This window comes from Eptatretus burgeri, chromosome 5, assembly GCF_056783735.1.
Source record: "Eptatretus burgeri isolate ZD-2024b chromosome 5, Ebu_testis_v1, whole genome shotgun sequence".
In the NCBI taxonomy this organism is placed as follows: domain Eukaryota; kingdom Metazoa; phylum Chordata; class Myxini; order Myxiniformes; family Myxinidae; genus Eptatretus; species Eptatretus burgeri.
The window spans coordinates 8,704,691-8,724,284 of record NC_140965.1 but is presented as its reverse complement, the minus strand read 5'-3'; the positions used below and the strand labels follow the sequence as shown (position 1 = coordinate 8,724,284).

Sequence of the window (19,594 nt, the reverse complement as noted above, 5' to 3'; positions counted from 1 at the left end):
GAGCCATCCGCTGCTCTGTCCTGTGACGTCACGGCCAGTCTCCAGAGAATACCAAAAAGGGGTTTACGCAGACACACTTACCCTATCCCGTGTCCATATCTAATTACGTGACAATTATCATCTCCCCCCTTGAAGAAATGAACATTTACTAGACAACTTATCACCACTGAATTGCTACTTATTACATCGAGATCCTGGTAAACTCGAACAGCATGGCATACCTAATTAAACATCCCAATTACCCTTTGAATGCATACCCCCCCCCTCAAACGTAACACTGCCCCCTCCTCTGGTACCGCAGCTCCTGCAAGGTATATCACAGGCGCTACCGTACCAGCCTTAACACTTACTGACTCACACCTAATTAACCTAACGAAATAAAGTAGGAGGGGCAATGGGCAGCGAGTCGCAGCTAACTTACCTATCCTGCTTAATGTACTACCCCCTTATGGCCTTATCCTCGCCAAAACAATCATTCGTTTTTTTATTTTTTTTATTTTTTATTTTATCACATGAGAGCACTGAGCGAAGTTGCACTCCATCTTCTGCATCATCGCTCTTGCCCAACACTCTTCCAGTGATCTGGGGAGGGGAAACAAAAGGTTCCACAAAAACACAACACTTATACTTTACATTCCTACTCTAAGCCTTAACGACACTATTCACAGGATATTTACACTTGACCGCCTCCCCCAGTGGATGCTAATAGACCCAGCGTTACCTGGGGAGCCAATTTTCAAATTTGCTTGCCCCAAAATTACGCGGACATCATGCCCTTGCTGCACCAATCAAGTTGTGCGGGATCGAGTGGGACTCGCACATCTTCACAACACTCACACCATGGTCATCATCACATTTCTAGGTCATGATCCTCATTTTAATCATGCAGGCTGAATCCCGTCATGGCCGTGGGGTGGGTTACCACAAGATGATGGGGGCATCTCAGGTGCAACCATGCCCACAGGTAAGCTTTAGTCCAACCCAGACGTTTCTCTGCCCCGCTCCCTTTGATTCCCTCCCCCCTGGTAGCCATCAGCTCTAATCCCGTACAACACTCTGGAAGGGGTCTCACTGGCTCCTCTGGCCTTCCTGGGTCGCCAAGGTCCTACCCGCCTTGGTCGCCCAACCAGACCCTCTCCCAGTTGCCTCCAGACACTGTCACCATAAGCCACCAGGTGGTGAATCGCCTTGAAGGGGGTCGCAATTCCCGCTCACCGTGAGCTTCAGCAATCCCTGTGGACAAGCACATCATCCCCACCCACAAAACCCACATGACTCCCCCACCCCATCGGCCTTACATGTGACACCTGCATTTCTAACACTTCACCGACCATGACCTTCCCTGTTACCACACCATGTCCAATAAAAAATCAATGTGTGCACCATACATTTCACTTCTTAACTTAAAACAACTCACACAGCACTTCTCACCCGATCCACGCACCAGCCATTGGACAGCCACTTGTGCTCGCTTTGTTACCAATTACCCACTGTCCCGATTGTCACTCTAAAACCCAGCAGAACTTACAAACCCATGCCAATTTTCCCACAATTCATTTTTTTTTCACCAAAGGAGGGCACTTCGCCACAATCTCAGCAGCCGAGCATGGCCGTATATGCTCAGCCCAATCTAGTCTCCCCGACCCCCGACAGTGATCTCCGGACCCGACCTATTAAAGGGCATCTCGGATAGACCTGGCGGTTCAGCAGGAGGATTCACCCTCTCCGAGTCTAAAAGTCTATTGGAGGGTCCCTCCATCGCCGGGTACCGGCAATATCGTTGCATGTGTCCTCTTCGCCCGCACCGGAAACAACTCCCCATAAAAGGCCCCCGTGAGTATCGGTGAAATGTCTCTTCCGGTTCCGGACCCCCTCGGCCATAATCAAATTGCTCTATTGGCTGGGCTGGACCCCGCCGCTTTGGCACACTAACTACCGAATTACCCCTTATCAAACTTAACAGTTTCTGGCAGATTTCCTGTAACATTTGGGTAATGCCAATTTCTCCCAGCCCCCCTCCCTGATCCTGGATCTCCACCTGTTGGATCGTCACCGATGGCCTCTCTGGAACCCGACCCGGCCGACTCCACGAGGCCAGCCTGGCCGCGCACTCGGCCGGTCGGTGAACGGTGGGTGGATCCTGTAACTCCACTAGCGCTCGGACCTCAGGGTCAGGAAGAGCAGCTAAAAATTTCTCTAGTGCCAGTCTGTCCCATGCCTCCACTGTAAGGTCCCGATACGCGATCCTGACTGATTGATAAATGTCCTGCGCCAGCTCCTGCACTGTCTCACCCGGCTTTAATCTGCGGTGCTGGAGCTGGGCCCGCACCAGATCACAGTTTGCTGCAAACCCAAACCGACGGCTCAACGCCTCGCAAATGTGGGAGCTGGTCAACATCCCCTCCGCGATCACGTTTAACACGTCTGCGTCTGGTCCCCGCAACGTTGCCACCAAATTCTCTGTACGTTCCTGCTCATTCCACCCGTTTAGTCGGGAAATGCACTCAAATTGCGTCAGAAAAGCTTCAACGCTCCCTGACCCGTCGAAATTTACCAGGGGGATCACTTTTACGGTGGCCCGCTTCTCAGTTTCTCACTTGTCCGAATCCAGCCCAGGGATCAAACACCCTTGTGGCTGCGTATCCAATTTCGGAGCCCACTGTGGCCAAAGATGTTTTGTGGTGAGGGTCTCATGGGTCAATTTTTCCTCCTGTTCCAAACGTTGAATGGACCGATTCTCCTCTTCCCGCAGGATCTTCTGGGCCCGCACAACCTCCTCCAAGGCTCCGTCGCGAGTTTGTAGCTGCTCCTCAACCAACCCGGACACTCTACTTACAAAAGACGGCTCTACCAGGCCTTTATCCAAGACTTCATCTTGGCTCATAATTTTATCTTGTTCGTCCAAACGAGCCTCCAATCCTTTTACCTCCTCCGCCAAATTCATCCCTTGCTTCCTCAGCTCTCCCCACTCTTCAACTTGCAGCTGCATACGAGCATCCACACAGGCACGATGACGTTCCAGGCTTTCATCCACTTTATCAACCCGAATGTTCGTTGCATCAATTTTATCTACCAATTTTTTTCGTATATTTTCCCCCTCCAATGTAATTTCTACCTTTGTTTCCTCCAATCTATCCTCAAATTTACTTTGTATTTCTCCCAATTTAACATCCACACACTCCTGCATCTCAGTTTTCATTTTCTCCATCTTTTCCCCCAATTCATCCCTCATTAAATCAATCCGTGCACCCAACTGTTCCCCCATTACCCCCAATCGATCCGCCATCTCTGCCCCCTGTGCCGTCATTTTTGCCCTCTGTGTCACGAATTGATTTTCCTTTTGTGCCGTCATTTCTGCCCCCTGTGCCGTCATGTCTGCCCTCTGTGTCACGAATTGATTTTCCATTTGTGCCGTCATTTCTGCCATTTGTGCCCCCTGTGCCGTCATTTTTGCCCCCTGTGCTGTAATTGCACTCATTAAACGTTCCAACATTGTCCAGATCGTCATCGTGCCGGTTTCCGGCGCTGCCGGCTCCGTTACGGGCGATGAAGCACGGTCCACGCTCGGAATGGGGGAGGTTCCAACCCTACCTCCGTCTCTCCCTTCTTCCCCCGACTCGCTGCCAGACACGTGGCCTTCCTCCTCAAACATCTGCACATCCGCCATGGTGCAGAAGTCCCGTTTGCCGCCAATTAATTTAAATTTGAAAAATCCCGCCAAAATTTTCCCGCGCTCGCGCGCTTTTCTGTAGTAATTTTATATTCCAATTCGTGGCGAGATTTTAATCCTGGTATATAATTTAGAGGGGTTCGAACATCCAACACCCTGACACCAATGTGACGTCCACGGGACTTGAACAGTCCCGCCAACGTAGAATGAGCCGAAACGATGGAGGCGGTTTATTTATTTATAACCCAAACATGGCGGTTCTAATCGCTCTACCGCAAACGGGACGAGGAAGGTGGCACGAGTCACTTTTCACTGAGTTGATGATGTTTTTTCGTTTTTACTATTGACCAGAAATAACAAGACTCGGCAAGAAGAGGGATCCGGGGCGATTCGACGGGATGGTGTGGGATCGGGCGTGGGGAAAAAACACAGACAATTCCAATGAATATAGAGATCTCAAACCTTCTAAGGCGCCAAGCGCACACACACACACACACACACACACACACACACACACACACACACACACACACACACACACACACACACACACACACACACAAAACGTAGCTATTTCTGGTGGTCAGGCTGGACCGTGGTGTGGACGCAACTGTCCCTGGATCGGCGTCGGACGAGCTGGCCTTGCTCTCGTCAGGGGGGCAGGAGAAACCGTGGTGCTGTCGACCTCCTGGTCTTGGCCCAAGTCCGCTCACAGCCGCCAGGGAACCAGTTCTGGCGCCAAGTTGCGAGCAGGAGAGGGAGGCAGGTTCGACCCCGTACTCCGAGTCAGCAGAACCCCAGAGCCAACCAAGGTGAGGCACGAGGCTCAGCAAGGCTCCAAGACACGATCAAGAACACGATCGAACCAGCACAACAAAAAGGACGCTCTCCATGCAGCAGCCTCTACACCAGAAAAAAACACGATCTTTTGGTTGTAATCTTCTTCCTCTTCCTTTTCGATCCCGAACAGAACCTTTTTATCCTTCTGTCCTCGTCACTTCCAATCGAGCCGTTTATTGGCCCACCGCCATCGCCTCCTGCCAATCGTGATCACGGGGCGGAGCCATCCGCTGCTCTGTCCTGTGACGTCACGGCCAGTCTCCAGAGAATACCAAAAAGGGGTTTACGCAGACACACTTACCCTATCCCGTGTCCCTTTCTAATTACGTGACAATTATCATCTCCCCCCTTGAAGAAATGAACATTTACTAGACAACTTATCACCACTGAATTGCTACTTATTACATCGAGATCCTGGTAAACTCGAACAGCATGGCATACCAATTAAACATCCTAGTTACCCTTTGAATGCATACCCCCCACCCCCTCAAACGTAACAATATGGAATAAAAATCTTGATGAAAGTAACAAGTTACACTGTTAGTTGGTTTTGATGTTCTGTCTTCATTTACTTAACTAGTATGTGCCCGTAAAAAATAAAAATAAAAATAATAAATAAATAAACCACACAGGCCGTTTCTTCGCTCTCACGTGCCCGTACGTGCGTGACCCGGAAGTTTGATATTATTCGCTGTTACGGTTATTCGCAATTTATTTTTAATACCCAATTATTCAATTAGCGCCAACGTATTTTACCTTTTCGCAATGTCGTGGCAAGGAAAAACAAAAAGAGAAGAGAAGAGAGAGAAAAAATGTACTTCCTGGTTCGGAGCATACCAGCACTCTGATGTTCCCGAAATTTATACACCGTCTAATATGAAAACGATCATAACTTGGGCCATTCTGTTTGTCGATAAATGCGCATAAGAAATCGAGAAATTATTATAATACACGAAGTCATCACTCTCCGGAAGCCCGTACGTTGTAACCCGTAATGGGGAACGTGGCTGTGCTTCCCTTCCCCATCGGCCACGCCCATGCAACAACGTGTCTTCCCATTGGTTTGGTAAATAAATGGCCATAACTTGGGAAGCACTTGTCCGATTAATATCAAACCTTGAAAAGGCACATCCTCAGGTCCCCAGCAATATACCTGGCAAGTTTCAATTAGATCGGACCAGAGGTTGTCGAGAAACAGCGGTCACACACACACACAGACACACACACAGAGATTGCTGGAATTATCGATAGATACATAAGCACAAATAAATTTGCTATTTTCTTGCCACTTTACAAAATACTTTAAGCTAAGGAGTCGGACCCGGGATGCCAAGGAGTCTAACCCGGACTCGAACCATGTGGACTCGACTGCGACACTGGTTTCAACGAGGTTTAGCCTTAATTAATAGGTGGCGTCTGCCTGGTGTTGGCTTAATGGTAAGGTGGTGAGCTTGGGTTCCTAGGATCCTGAGTTGGTCCCAATGGATGGTCCCTTGCCTCCGGATGTCAGATTTTAGAAGTTCAGCCAGCCCTTGCCTACGGATGTCAGATAGTTAAATAGAATTCACACCAAGCAGCAATGTATTATGTTGTTCAACTGCAGTCAGTGAAGCGACGGGACAGGTTGAGTGCTGGATGCCGGGATGATGTACACGTCTGTAGAGATCTCGCCGAAGCTAGATGTAAGCCCACAATGACGTTTCAGACATAACACCGTAATGACGTCCCGACGATGATGGGGGAACAGACGGAGAAATCTTGATACTTTAAAAATACATAGATAAAATTCTGTGCATAACTCCATCACAGTGTTCTTGTGTGCCTTGTATTAATTAAATTGTTTGTGAAGCTTGTTCATTGCTTTGCAGAACTATGATACATCTGAGTCCAAGCTGAGAAGGGAGTTTGAGGTGTATGGGCCTATCAGGAGGGTAAGTGTCTTCCTTTACTGTGTCATGTTGTACGTGTTGTCTTCGAAAAATTTTGCTGTAGTGTGTTAAAACTGCCATCCTGGTATCCTGTTAAATTTTGCTTGCGTGAGCAAATTTGAACCGTACTTGTACAGGTGCCAATTTTGCGAACTCTACGTTTAGCTTAAAGACCAGCATGATGTGTGTATTCAATATTGTGGGAGTCTTGCTGCTGCAAGTTATCATTGGGAAACATGTCCAAACAGGTTCACTGAAGAGAAATGGTTGTTGCCTGCCAACACAAGTGTTGGATCCCTCTTGAGATAAAGTAAACCTCGTCGGCTCGAGAAGCACTGTGTTGTCTCTTGAAACAAGGCAATGTTATTACTTGAAGGAACTAACAGAACTCCCCCCCCTCCCCCAACCCTCCTCTTTCTTGTACCCAATAGATCAGTCTCATTCACAACAGAAAATCTGGAAAGCCTCGTGGTTATGCTTTCATCGAGTACGAGCATGAGAGAGACATGCATTGTGAGTCCTTTGCGTACAGCTCCATCGGCGGGAAGTTAATGTCTAATTGGAAATGGGACACGTTGTCAAATTCACGAAAGGCACTGCAAAGCGATACACTTGAAATGTAGAATGGTATGGTTTTTTTTTTTGTTGTTGCTCCTGTTTTTGTTAATCTAGTGTAGTTGCTTGATCCGTTTGGAAGCTCAAAAGGTAAGTGTTGAGAACCTAGTATGGGAGGGGCATGGTTTTAAAAACATTTTTTAAACTCATTTATTTTTTGCCGTCTGCGGTGCATTACCATACTCGTATTGATACCTTTCTGACTTTGGCTTTTCTTTAAAATTTGTGCCGTAGATATTAATTTTCTGTTATTTCTGTTGTCACTGCAGCCACCATTGTGAGGGCAATGGTCCGTACTGGCTTGCAGCTGATGCTAGCGCTGCCCTTGCATCCCATTTTGTGGTTCGTATTTGGGTTTGTATTCTGGTAAGAACACCCATGGCAAAGGAGCTGGGTTTTTGGTAATTGGCCACAAGAAAAAGGGAAAAGGCATCTACGTTGGTAGCGATGGATTGGCGATTTTTAATTTATTTCGACAAAGTTACCGGCTGAATTGGACTAGGCCTCAGTTTGCAATGCAGATGTTGAAAATTATAATTATTTATTTTACACTTTTCCCGCTTTTAACTTGCCTACCATCAAACCAGGGTTAGAAATAGTTTGTACAGGGTGGAGCGTGCCGTCACTAAGGTTTTAAAAACGTTGCTTGGTTGCCTAAACTATGGAAAATCATTTTGGAGATTCATCCGCCAGTAAAGTGGTCAAAGCAAGATAAATGGGTAGATTGCAGCGGTTAAACAAAGGCATTCATTCAGCTGAGTTTGGTGAAAGGTTTTAGCTTGATTCAAACTCCTCCATTAGTTAGTTGAAACGGAAATCCGCGGTGTGTTTGGAAACTCCGGAACATTTTACGTTTTGGATGCTGACATGTCAGGAGGGAAGTTTTAAGCACAAGGATCTCGCCAAAAATATTTTTCATTTTTATGTGACTTGAAGACCTTGGATAATATTGCCTGTTTTTTAACATTTCATTCTTCCATTTTTTCCTTTTTTTTATCATGAAAGTTAGATAAGTGAAAAGGAAACACTCCAGTTTCCCCTATTTTTTTTCCTTCCTATCTTTGTTTAGTCATCATTACCAGCTTAATGCTGAAGAAACTTTTCAATTTTGTTTCCTAATTAGATTTGCGAATGTGAAAAATGATTTGGTGAAATTTGATGAATGAAAGTATTGCTTTTTTTGTTGGTGTCCAATTTTCAACAAGCCAGAGCAGAAAGATGAGCAAGACATAGAGAGATGTTATAGTGGTGACATAAAGTTTGACTTCATTTAGTCCAATTCAGAAGAGAGGTTAGGGAGTCAAAGCTGCAGCAAGTGAAAGCTTTTGATTACTTTGGATGGAGGGTGGAAAATATTTATGATTTGAAGAGACAAATACAGATAGGGTTGCAGGGAGTGAGTGGAGCATGGCATAATATGCATAATATAACTGGAGTGGTAGTGTATGACAAGTGCATGCCAATGAGAAGAGTATATATATATATATATATATATATATATATATATATATATATATATATATATATATATATATATATATATATATATATATATATATATATATATATATATATATATATATATATATATATATATATATATATATGTATATGTGTGTGTATATACAGGGTGGGGCATTTATATCTGAGACATTTGCAATCTTTCTAGCTGGAAGCAGTCTTGGCATAACTAATTACTGTTTTCTTTCTTTTACAGATAATACTTGAAAGTTTTTAATGATGGAGCACTTTAATTGCAATGAGCATTTTTTTTTTTAATTAAAAATGCAATGAGCATGCCAATTTTACAAACAAGGTCATCATGACAGATAAGGCACATTTTGATTTGGCAGATTTAACTCCAGCAGATTTCTTCCTATGGGGGATTTCTGAAGGGCAAAGTTTATAAGGAACATCCAACATCAATCGATGAATTGAAGGCAAACATCACTGCAACCATTGCTCTATTGATCAAGAGACATTGCTTGCGGTAATGAATAATATGATGATCCGCTGTCGTGAATGCACAACTTCAAAAGCGGCCCATTTGTCTGATGTAATTTTAAAGACTCGTGCATCAAAATTGATTAAAAAAACTTGAAGTATGTGCCCATGTTGTATTGAAATTTTATTAACCTCCGCCATCGAAGATCGGAGGTTACTAGTTTTCACCCCTTTCTGTTTGTTTGTTTGTTTGTTTGTGAACAGTATTACGGAAAAACTCCTCGACGGATTTTGATGAAACTTGGTGGGGGGATGAGGTCTGGTCCAAGGATCATGCCATTATATTTTGGACTTGGTTCAAAATCCAATATGGCCGCTATGGCGGCCATTTTGAAAAAAAATTGAATTTTTTTTTGCATTTCTGCATGTTTTAAGTGATTTCCAACCCCCCCCCCAAAAAAAACATTTGTGAGAGAAAAAAAAATTTGCACCTTTTTTTTTCAACAAAATTTCGATTTTTTTATTTTTTATTTGGATTTCTACATATTATAAGTGATTTCCAACAAAAAAACATGCCAAAATTATAATTGCGGCTGATTTTGGAACTTCAGGTGGATATACCCACGTAAAATCAATTTCTGTCTCAAGGAATCTAGTTATGACGAATGAATTGAGTATGTAAAAGTTAAAGGTAAAAGGGAAAGTTGCAAACTATAACTCTGTGAGCACTGCTGATGTCAAATTGAATGAATAGGATATCAGGTTCACTTGAGTGACCTCGCATTATTGGCGGAGGAGGTTTTGCACGCTACCGAGTGCTCCCCCTCTAGTTTTATTTGTTTCAGAAACAGTTATAAGGATAATAAAACCGTCAGATATAAATGCCCCACCGTGTGTGTGTGTGTGTGTGTGTGTGTGTGTGTGTGTGTGTGTGTGTGTGTGTGTGTGTGTGTGTGTGTGTGTGTGTGTGTATGTATATATATATATATATATATATATATATATATATATATATATATATATATATATATATATATATATATATATATATATATATATATATATATATATATATATATATATATGAGGTGCCACGAGGAGGAGTGATGTCAGGGACACATCGGCCATTTTGGAGTTAATGCCATATAGCACTATTTTAACCCTTAGCCTATCATCCGAGCCTATCATCATCATATCATTAAAAAATGTCGCTTGCTGCACTCCTCCTCGTGGAGTCTCGTGTGTGTGTGTGTGTGTGTGTGTGTGTGTGTGTGTGTGTGTGTGTGTGTGTGTGTGTGTGTGTGTGTGTGTGTGTGTGTGTGTGTGTGTGTACTGTATATTAATTCTATATATATATATATATATATATATATATATATATATATATATATATATATATATATATATATATATGTATATATATTCATGCATACACACACACACACACACATACATATATGAAGCTGGCACTGTTGGATGGAATGGAAAGCTCAGCAGTGAAGGAGGAACACCTGAGGAAATTTGCAGTGGTGGTGATGAACTACTTAAGACCAGTGAGAGGAGTAACATCTCAACAAATGCTGATTATGCTCAACAGAACAAATGCTGAAATGCTCAACAGAAAAATGCTGATCTCAACAAGGAAATCAAAGTGGGAAACATCAGAGAGAAGGTACAGGAGTTGAGGCTGTGGTGGTACGGGCATCTCTAGAGGATAGACAGGTAAAATTTGGCAAGATGGTTACTGGATCTGAAGAGTGAATGAAATTGGCAGAGAGGGAGACCAAGACTATGGTGAGCAGACTATATCAAGGATGACACAAGTAAAGTTTACTTGAGTATTGCAATGGACAGGCAGGCTTAGAAGAGGACAATGAGACAGCCCAACACCCACCCCAGAAGGGGTTTCGGGGAAAAGAAGAAGTCGAACCTTTAACACTGGCCAAAACGTAATTTTCTTTTTTGATGAGGAACATTAAAGGAATGAAACCAACTGGGCCAACAGTATTTGGCGATGCACACCACCCCCCTCCCCTCACACTCCCCCCTCTCCATTCTTAAAGTCGCTATCTATATTGCTTCTACTCGCAAGAACTTATCCTTACGGGTGGGGTAACTCCCTGACATTTATGATTTATGACTTGTAATACTGGCTTCCACCATGTGGCACCTTGCTATATACATTTACAGAGAGATAAACCACTCAACAAAAAAAATATATATAGAAACTTGGCATATGTCATAACTCCCTCCCTCTGGGGTAGAAGGGTGATAACTATGACCTCATCGATGAAGTGGTATTCCAGCCATAATTGGTTGAATCAGAACCCTTATCTGGAAAATTTGAAACTTCATATGTCTGATCAACAACCCGATCTTAGTGAAGAATTAAATTTAACGTTATCGGTCACGTGGTCTGGTGGCAATATTGGATTGAAAATAAAAATGTAAAAAAATCTTCTCCAGAACCACTTAATAGATCGATGCGAAACTTCATACATATCATTGACTTGCCATGGGGGAATATAGTTTAAAAAAAATTTCATATCCACCTTCACTGACACAATTTAGCCTGAATGTGCACACAAGTGGTCGTTAAATATCTTAATAATTATCAATAAAGATACTGATGATGGCAACGTATGTGACACAATAGGGTGCTTGGATGATACAGCTATATGGGTCATAATCGTATTGTGCTCAGTTAACGATGGTATTTTTATTCAGAATGGGTATGCGAGAGATTATTGGTGTCCTCCCTCTATCCTGAACCCTCGGTGGCTCTGGAAATTTTTATCGTCCAAAATCTTGTGCACACCCCGGGTGCCACCACCAGTTTAAGAATGCATAGAAGTCAAACAAACCAACAAACAAACAGACACTTCTCAACTTGGATAGAGTATGATAACAAAGGACAGGAATACATGATAAATGTGAAAATGAAAACGAGTCAAATGGACAAAAGAAAGACTTCCTACATTCTTTAATACGTGCAAGTCATTTCCATACGACACTGAGATGCACATTATAACCATATATTTATCCACCTCACTGCCTTTATACTGGTACGGTGCAACACACCTTGAAGGTGGAAACGTAACAATAAATAATATGGCACCTGGAATGACACACAAACACATGGATTTGTAAAGTTGCAGAAAGAAATGGAGTCAAAAACACTCGAATACATTTTAATTTCAAATTTTACAGCAATCTTGGCAAGTTGAAAATTTTTTGTAAGCTTAATGGTTGAGTTTGGGTTTTGCACAATTTGAACCAGTGATATTCCGTTTCCAAAAAAAAAAAAAAATCGATTTCGTTTCAAAAAATGGATTTCATTTCATGGTAGCAAAGGAAAAAGAGGCATTCATTTCTGCAATTGCATTTTAACAATACAATTATTTGTGATTGCGATTCTCCATCAACTGGATTCCTGTAGCGTAAATGCAAAAATTTTTTTTTTTTTAATCCGCAATTTTATACACAAGGAATACCATCTACACCTGGAGTGCAAGCACAGCTTACACTCTGCTCACCTTAATCACAACTGCTGCGGACGAGCATCACTGGATCTCAATATCTATTTCTGGCATTAAATACCGAATAAAACTCCATCTAATAATCTCTGAAGACCCAAGTCACAGTGAAATTCAATTTGAAAGTCAAAAACATACAATTTTCCTCATGTCTCCACAGCTAAAATCCTCCACTGCACCCCTGGGTCGTGTATTTTGCAACGAGAGTGACACAAACGTGGGGGATGATAAAATGATGAACTGCAGGTTGAAAAAATATGCAAAGCAGATCTCTGGGAAGCGACACTTTAAACTAAATCTTGATTACGATGTCCGTGTACGCTCACCGATGTCCAAGGAAGGATGTAGATGTGGCAGTATCTATATTGATGCAAACACACCAGGCTTGTTTTTATTTATTTATTTGTTTATTTTTGGCAATGTCATCTGTATTTTGCCGATTTTATGTTTTTTTTTTTTTTCCACAGCGGAAAAAAAGTTTCTCCAAAGGTGTACAAATGCACACGTGATAATTGACATTTTGTTTGCACCTGTGATCATATTTTCAGGGAATATTTTCTCCGACTTTTCAACGAAGTGAGGTGACTTTTGAACCTAATTTCACTTTGAACGGGCTCTCCGGAGATTGTCAGATGGAATTTTATTCGGTATTTAGTGCCAGCAATCGAGAAAGAGATTCACAGAGACACTCGTCCAAAGCAGCCACAGATTGACGTGAGCGGAGCATTTGGTCGTGCGCTCGTGCTTGGGTTATAGGTGGTTATTCCTTCTGTTTCGAATTGCGGTGTTTTTTTTGGAGGGGGGTGGGGGGTTCACTGTTTTTCGATTTTAGTCATCGTTTATCGGCGACAGCCAATTATTAAAAACGCACATTGAAAGAATATAATTGGATATTTATAAAAATGATATTTACCTCCTTTAACCCAATAAACTAATTTGACTACAGTGTTTAAGCAACCACTGAAACCTTGTTTAAAATAAATGGCAGGATTTTGGCAGTTTTTAAACATCGTGATAGGCAATGTGTAAAAGCGCACACACTGTCAATGTCAAGGGGATGCTGGGTGGGAAAAATTTCAGGTAAGGTCGGGTAGGTATAGTCTACTTGTGAGACGAGCTGCTCCGCTTCTCGAAGATTGCTCAAAGCCTTGGGTTTCTCGCTACGCAAGATAGCAGCTTCGTGCCATTGGGTTGTAAGTAAATCCAGGTAATGGAACCGGCTGGGCATTGCTTTTGTGTTTTACCTCATCCCTTACCGGTCATCCCTCCCCCTTCTTGTTGAGGAGTGGTATGGATGTCCCATTATTCAGCACGGCTTAAGGACCTAGCAGCCTCTTCACCGTATCGCTTTTCCTGTGCTTTGTCTCACCCACCTTCTTCCACTTAATGAAGTCTGTAATTGTATGCTGAGACAACACTTGGAGTTGGAGCATCTCATTGTGTGTCTGTTTCTTTTTTGTTATCCAAGGTTTGTGATCGGTTTGTGCTTTGCACAAATAATGTGTATCCTGGACATTGTAATAACTTTATCATGGTGAAAGGTTGCAGCAATATCGGTGGTCTCCTTTCCCCTCTAGCGGCTGTGGCATGTGGCTGTCCAGACAAGCTCGTTTTGATCATTGTTTACTCTTGCAGCAACAATGTGGAAGAAAGAATGTTTTATCAGCTATTTTTATCCTTTCGAGCTCTGTCACACAGCATCCACTTGCTAACCCAAGGCTTTAGGATTACTTATTTATTTATTCCCTTTTCCGTTTGTGGCGTGGGCCCGGTCCCCTCACAGCTGCATATAAGCATGCTGATGGCAAGAAGATTGACGGAAAAAGAGTGCTGGTTGATGTGGAGAGAGCTCGCACCGTCAAGGGCTGGCGCCCACGCAAACTTGGTGAGCAATGGTGCATGTTGTAGTCATAGTTGCAACCACTTTGAGCAGTGATGGTCATTGCTCAAAGTGGTTCACCATTTGGTTCTATGAATTCCAAACGTTGAATGGCAGTTTATTCCACACTTGCTCAAATATGATTGAGAAGGAGGGTAAAAATTGGTATGTTTGTGCATTAAGGGAAAAGCTTTGCAGATGCCATATCACCCCACGTAAAGTGTGCATGTGACATGTTCCATACTGCACTTCTGTGAAGATGCTAGTCAGCAAGTGCATTTTGGAATGTGACATGTGTACTCTCGTGTTCAACACTATTGCACTGAGGCATCACCAAATGATCGAGCCTGCATTTCCCTAAGAAATATTGAGTTTGTCTTTTTATTCTTTCTTTTCTCTTTTCTTCTTGTTTTTGCCAACGCATAAGTTGCATGCCTTTTTCGGCATCAGGTTTCCAAGCCAAGCCCAGCAGATTGACATGTCTTGGAGATGTTCCATCTACCCTAACTGCATTTTGGATAAGTGCATCCCAGATTCTGGAAGCTTCCTATGTTCACATCACTATTCATCCATCTTGCAAACACTTGTGTGGAACATGCGATGTAGGAGGAACATTCATTGTTTCCATGTTATTCGTGCCTCAGAAGATTGGCGAGAACATGCAGTTCTTGCAAAAACAAATTTCGGCTCCAGTGAAGGTTTTGTGTAGTTTTTCATTGCTCGTTTGTCTGCTTGGGGCCATGTTCTTCAAACAATGTTTAAGTTTCTCTTTTGTGTGAGATCAAAGAATATGAAACACCCTTCTTAATTTACTCTTTTAATAATCTTCATGTTAGATAATTAATCTACCTTTATTGAAGGCTGATTTGTCATTTTTTGGACACTTTTAAAAAATACAACTACTTTGTGCACTGAACAGGAGGTGGGCTTGGTGGAACGCGGAGAGGCGGTGCCGACGTGAATATTAAGCATTCTGGACGTGACGAGATGATGCGTTATGAAGATGGGTAAGCATGTTAAAATTCGTTCTTCTGAAACTTTATCTGCCAGAGGCATTGATGGCTTGGTGATGTGTATCTTGTATAACATCCAAATGAGCTTTCAAAATGATCCCGCAATTTTACTCTGTTGTTAAGAGACTGTGCGAAGAACCAGACAGTGGTAACCATTTGAAACGGTGATGAGCGTTTACTCGTTTGCTTTAATCTTTCTATCAATCCTTTTCACCTTTTTGACAATAATGCGCCTTTCATTTGTACTTACCAGTCAGTTGTTCAAATTAAATGGCAGTTATGATATTACAGGTCTGCGGTGCCCCATATTTGAGAAAGTGATTGGCTCAATAAAACCACCCCTAAAGTTCAACCTGGTGTAAACAATGTAATGCACAAGTTGAAAACTTGGCTTCACTAACACTGCATCTTCAGCCAATCCAAAACTAGCTGTCATTCTGAACTTTCTGGGTTTTTTGTTTTGTTTTTTTTCCGGACCCTTTTCCAAAGTGGGATAGGTGGAAGTGCGTTGCATCACTGACAAATCAAGTGAGGGGTGGGTAGGGTGAACATGTTCGCTTCTGTTTTTCTGCACTTTTTTTAGTCTCGTGTTGCTTTTTTCGGTGGCAAAAATATCCAATGAAAAGCAGTGGCGTCCATCTTCTCAGTTTTGTCCATAAATGACTGACTTCAGTCACAAGGTTGCTGTGAAAGAACTGACCACATCCGTCGAAAACCTGCATTTTGAGGAACCTGGAAACGCTTTGCTCAACTTGGGGAGACTGTTGATGCCTTGTGTGGGAGAGCCCACAGCGGCTCGGATTTGTGGCGAATCTGTACTCGGGGAAGCAATGTAATTTTTGTCTTTGACATTAAGCAGTGAAAGAAGCAGTAACAGATGGTTGATGGTCTCTGTTTTTTTCTTGCACATTGCAGAGCTGAAGCACAAATAAACTTCCTAAATATACAAATTAATCGTCATTGTTGTAATTTTTATTTATTTTGTGCACTTCATCTTTCCCTCTATTGTATTAAAAAAGGACAGTCTTTCTGGTGTTTTATGTTGACATTTTATGAATGCATCGATGAAATGTAATCAACTCTTCATTGCCTATTTTTATTCTGTGCAGTGGCCGAGAACGTGAGAAAGAGCGTCCTGAGCGTCCTGAGCGTCCTGAGCGGCTTCGTGAAAGGGAGCGAGACCGTGGGATCACTGAACGGGACCGTAATGTACCCGAGCGAGATCGCGCCATTCCTGAGAGGGATCGCAGCATGGCCGAGCGAGATCGTAGTTCTATCGGTGAGCGTCATGACCGGGGACGTGACTTCGTGGATAGGACTTCTGATAGGGAAAGAGACCGTCGACGTGAGCGAGAAGATCGGCCACGAGACAAAGAACGAAAGCGACGGACAGGCAGCCGTGAGAGGCGCCGTGAACGAAACCCTGAACGAAACTCTGAACGAAACCCTGAACGAAACCCTGAACGAAACCCTGAACGAAACCCTGAACGAAACCCTGAACGAAACCCTGAACGAAACCCTGAACGAAACCCTGAACGAAACCCTGAACGAAACCCTGAACGAAACCCTGAACGAAACCCTGAACGAAACCCTGAAGACAAGGTCGTGGCCGACGCTTCAGTGGATGGTGATAGGCCAGAGAGCACGGAGATAGCTGAGGGTGAAGAAAAGCCCAGGGAGCGTGACCGTGACCGGGACCGAGAGCGGAAGGGCGACCGAGACAGGGATCGGGATCGTAAGCGAAGTCACAGGGATCGTGACCGTGGTGACCGTGACCGTGACCGTGAACGACGAAGGGACAAAGACAGAGACCGTGATCACCGTCGTGAGCGAGACCGCGATCGAGATGAGGTGATTAGGCCTGAGAATGGGCAAGATGAGCCACAGGAGCAGGGTGAGCAGGGCGAGCAGGATGCACCTGCAGAGGAGCAGCAGCAGGGTGAGCCAGTTCAGGCACCTTGTGCTGACGATTCCTCTCAGGATGGTTACCAGCAGATAGATCAGTTTATGACAGAAAACTATTAGGTAAAACACAGGCGATTTCAGGCATTATGTGAACCTCAAGTACGCAATGAGTGGCAGTTCTTTGCTGTTTCATTTATGCTTTGGTGGAGCCTGTTTTTTATATGATTGGCCTTTATGGGATGAGACCAAATGCAGCGCCAGGCGGAGCACTTTCGTATGGACAAACCATTGTACAGTTGCTGAGTAATGACATTTGGATTGCATTTCATCGTATTCATTCAGGATTAGTCATGAAGGGTGTCAGGTTAACACCAATGCATTGAGTTGTACTGTCCTATCATGTGATTTCATTTCTACTTGAGTAGAAATCTTGTTCATTTACGAAAGTACTTTTGCAGGTTTTGCTTGATTGACTAAAACCCACAGTTTTTGATTTTTTTTTTTTGCCAACAGTCATGTATGTGCTTTATACCAGCATTTCAGAATGTCTCCTTTCTGTGTCTTTCATTAATAAAATCTTCAACTGTCTTTTGTTCCTTTGTTTTTGCTTTGGTTTGTTTTGCACCAAGCAAGTGAAGCCACATGGCTTCAGCATCAGTTCAGGTCCTGAAGAACTTTGGATATGGACAAAACCCCCAAAATAAATAAAAGAATACACCTAGAAAACAAGATGGAAAGACTACAACAGCATACCTCAATCAATAAAAAACAGACTACACTTTCTCCCAACAAAAGAGCCGTGGCGGTAATGATGATGAATTTACTGAGGATCTTAGTTGTCGTTACTAGAATAGACCTTTGTTCTGTCTCGACACAAAGTATCAGCTCATGAAAGGAGAAGGTGAGAGGGGAGAAGGAAATGTAGTGACAGTGGGGACGTCGTGGACAAAGAAAGAAATGAACGATCAGGAGGAGATTAGGGAAGTAAACGACAACCTGCAAGTAAATGGTGAGATTTGAATTGCGGCTAATGAGGATGGAAGACTACGGGTATGGATTGAGGATGACCAGAGTTGATGTACTGCCAACACTGGAGAGTAGAGTGGACTTGAACAGAATGAGGAAGGAAGTTCCACTGGCAGGAGGAACAAAGTGAAAAAAAGAATGCGATCTGAAGAGATGAAAGCAGACAGGGAAAGACTGAAGGAGAAGCCGCCAATCTGCCCACGACAAGGAAGCAGCACCACCACAAACCTGATGTTAAGCAGGACCACCAACCTTGTGATGAAGCAGGACCACCAACCTTGTGATGAAGCAGTACCACCAACCCACCTGCAACGAAGCAGCACCACCAACCCACCTGCAACGAAGCAGCACCACCTGCAACGAAGCAGCACCACCTGCAACAAAGCAGCACCACCTGCAACGAAGCAGCACCACCTGCAACGAAGCAGCACCACCTGCAACGAAGCAACACTACCTGCAACGAAGCAACACCACCTGCAACAAAGCAACACCACCGACAACGAAGCAGCGCTGTTGTTCCGTCTGCAATGAGCAAGCTACACCACTGATGCCTGTGACAAGGAGGCAATATCACAAACCCACCTGCGATGAGGCAGCACCACCAACCTGCCTGTAACGAGGAGGCAATACCAACAACCAGCCTATGACAATGCTACAGCCCCACCAACGTGCCTGTTATGAGCAGGAGGCGCTATCACCACACCTGTTACTGGGAGGTAACTCCTCCACCCTGATTGTGACGAAGGGAGTGCCACTGACCCGCCTGCGACAAAGGTGCAGCACCACCAACCCACCTGTGATGGTGCGGAAACACCAACCCAAATGCATCGAGCGTACGGCGCCACCGACCCGACGGCGACGAGGGTGCGGCACCACCGACCCGACTGCGACTACGGCGTGGCGCCACTGACTGCGACGAGGGCGCGGCACCACCGACCTGACTGCGACGACTGCGTGGCGCCACCGACCCGACTGCGACGAGGTAGAGCGTGTTCTGATAAGGCATTTTCGTGACAGCGCGGATTTAATTCAACAACAACCATGCGGGCATTGTTCCCTTATGCTCATCTTCACAGGATAGGGCATCACCCCCACGGGGCTGTGTGACTGGTGTAATGTTCCCGAGGATTTGCTTCATGTTTTCTCTCTTTGCCCTCGGTACGATGAGTCCAGATCGCGTCTCGTGCATTCTGTCCATGTCATGGGGATCACGTGGTCAGACGTGCTGGATGCGTTTT

At 43.9% G+C, this 19,594-nt stretch overlaps 1 protein-coding gene across 1 annotated transcript in view; it reads left to right on the top strand.

Annotated features, from left to right (window-relative positions):
- Window positions 1–17,918, top strand: part of SNRNP70 (small nuclear ribonucleoprotein U1 subunit 70) — a 66,900-nt gene extending 48,982 nt beyond the window's left edge. The window contains exons 5-9 of the mRNA XM_085880645.1: window positions 6,379–6,441; window positions 6,870–6,951; window positions 14,317–14,418; window positions 15,332–15,419; window positions 16,535–17,918. Coding sequence (XP_085736771.1) covers window positions 6,379–6,441; window positions 6,870–6,951; window positions 14,317–14,418; window positions 15,332–15,419; window positions 16,535–17,450 — 1,251 coding nt within the window. The 3' untranslated portion in view covers window positions 17,451–17,918. The remainder of the gene's footprint in view (window positions 1–6,378; window positions 6,442–6,869; window positions 6,952–14,316; window positions 14,419–15,331; window positions 15,420–16,534) is intronic.
- Window positions 17,919–19,594: the final 1,676 nt, after the last annotated feature.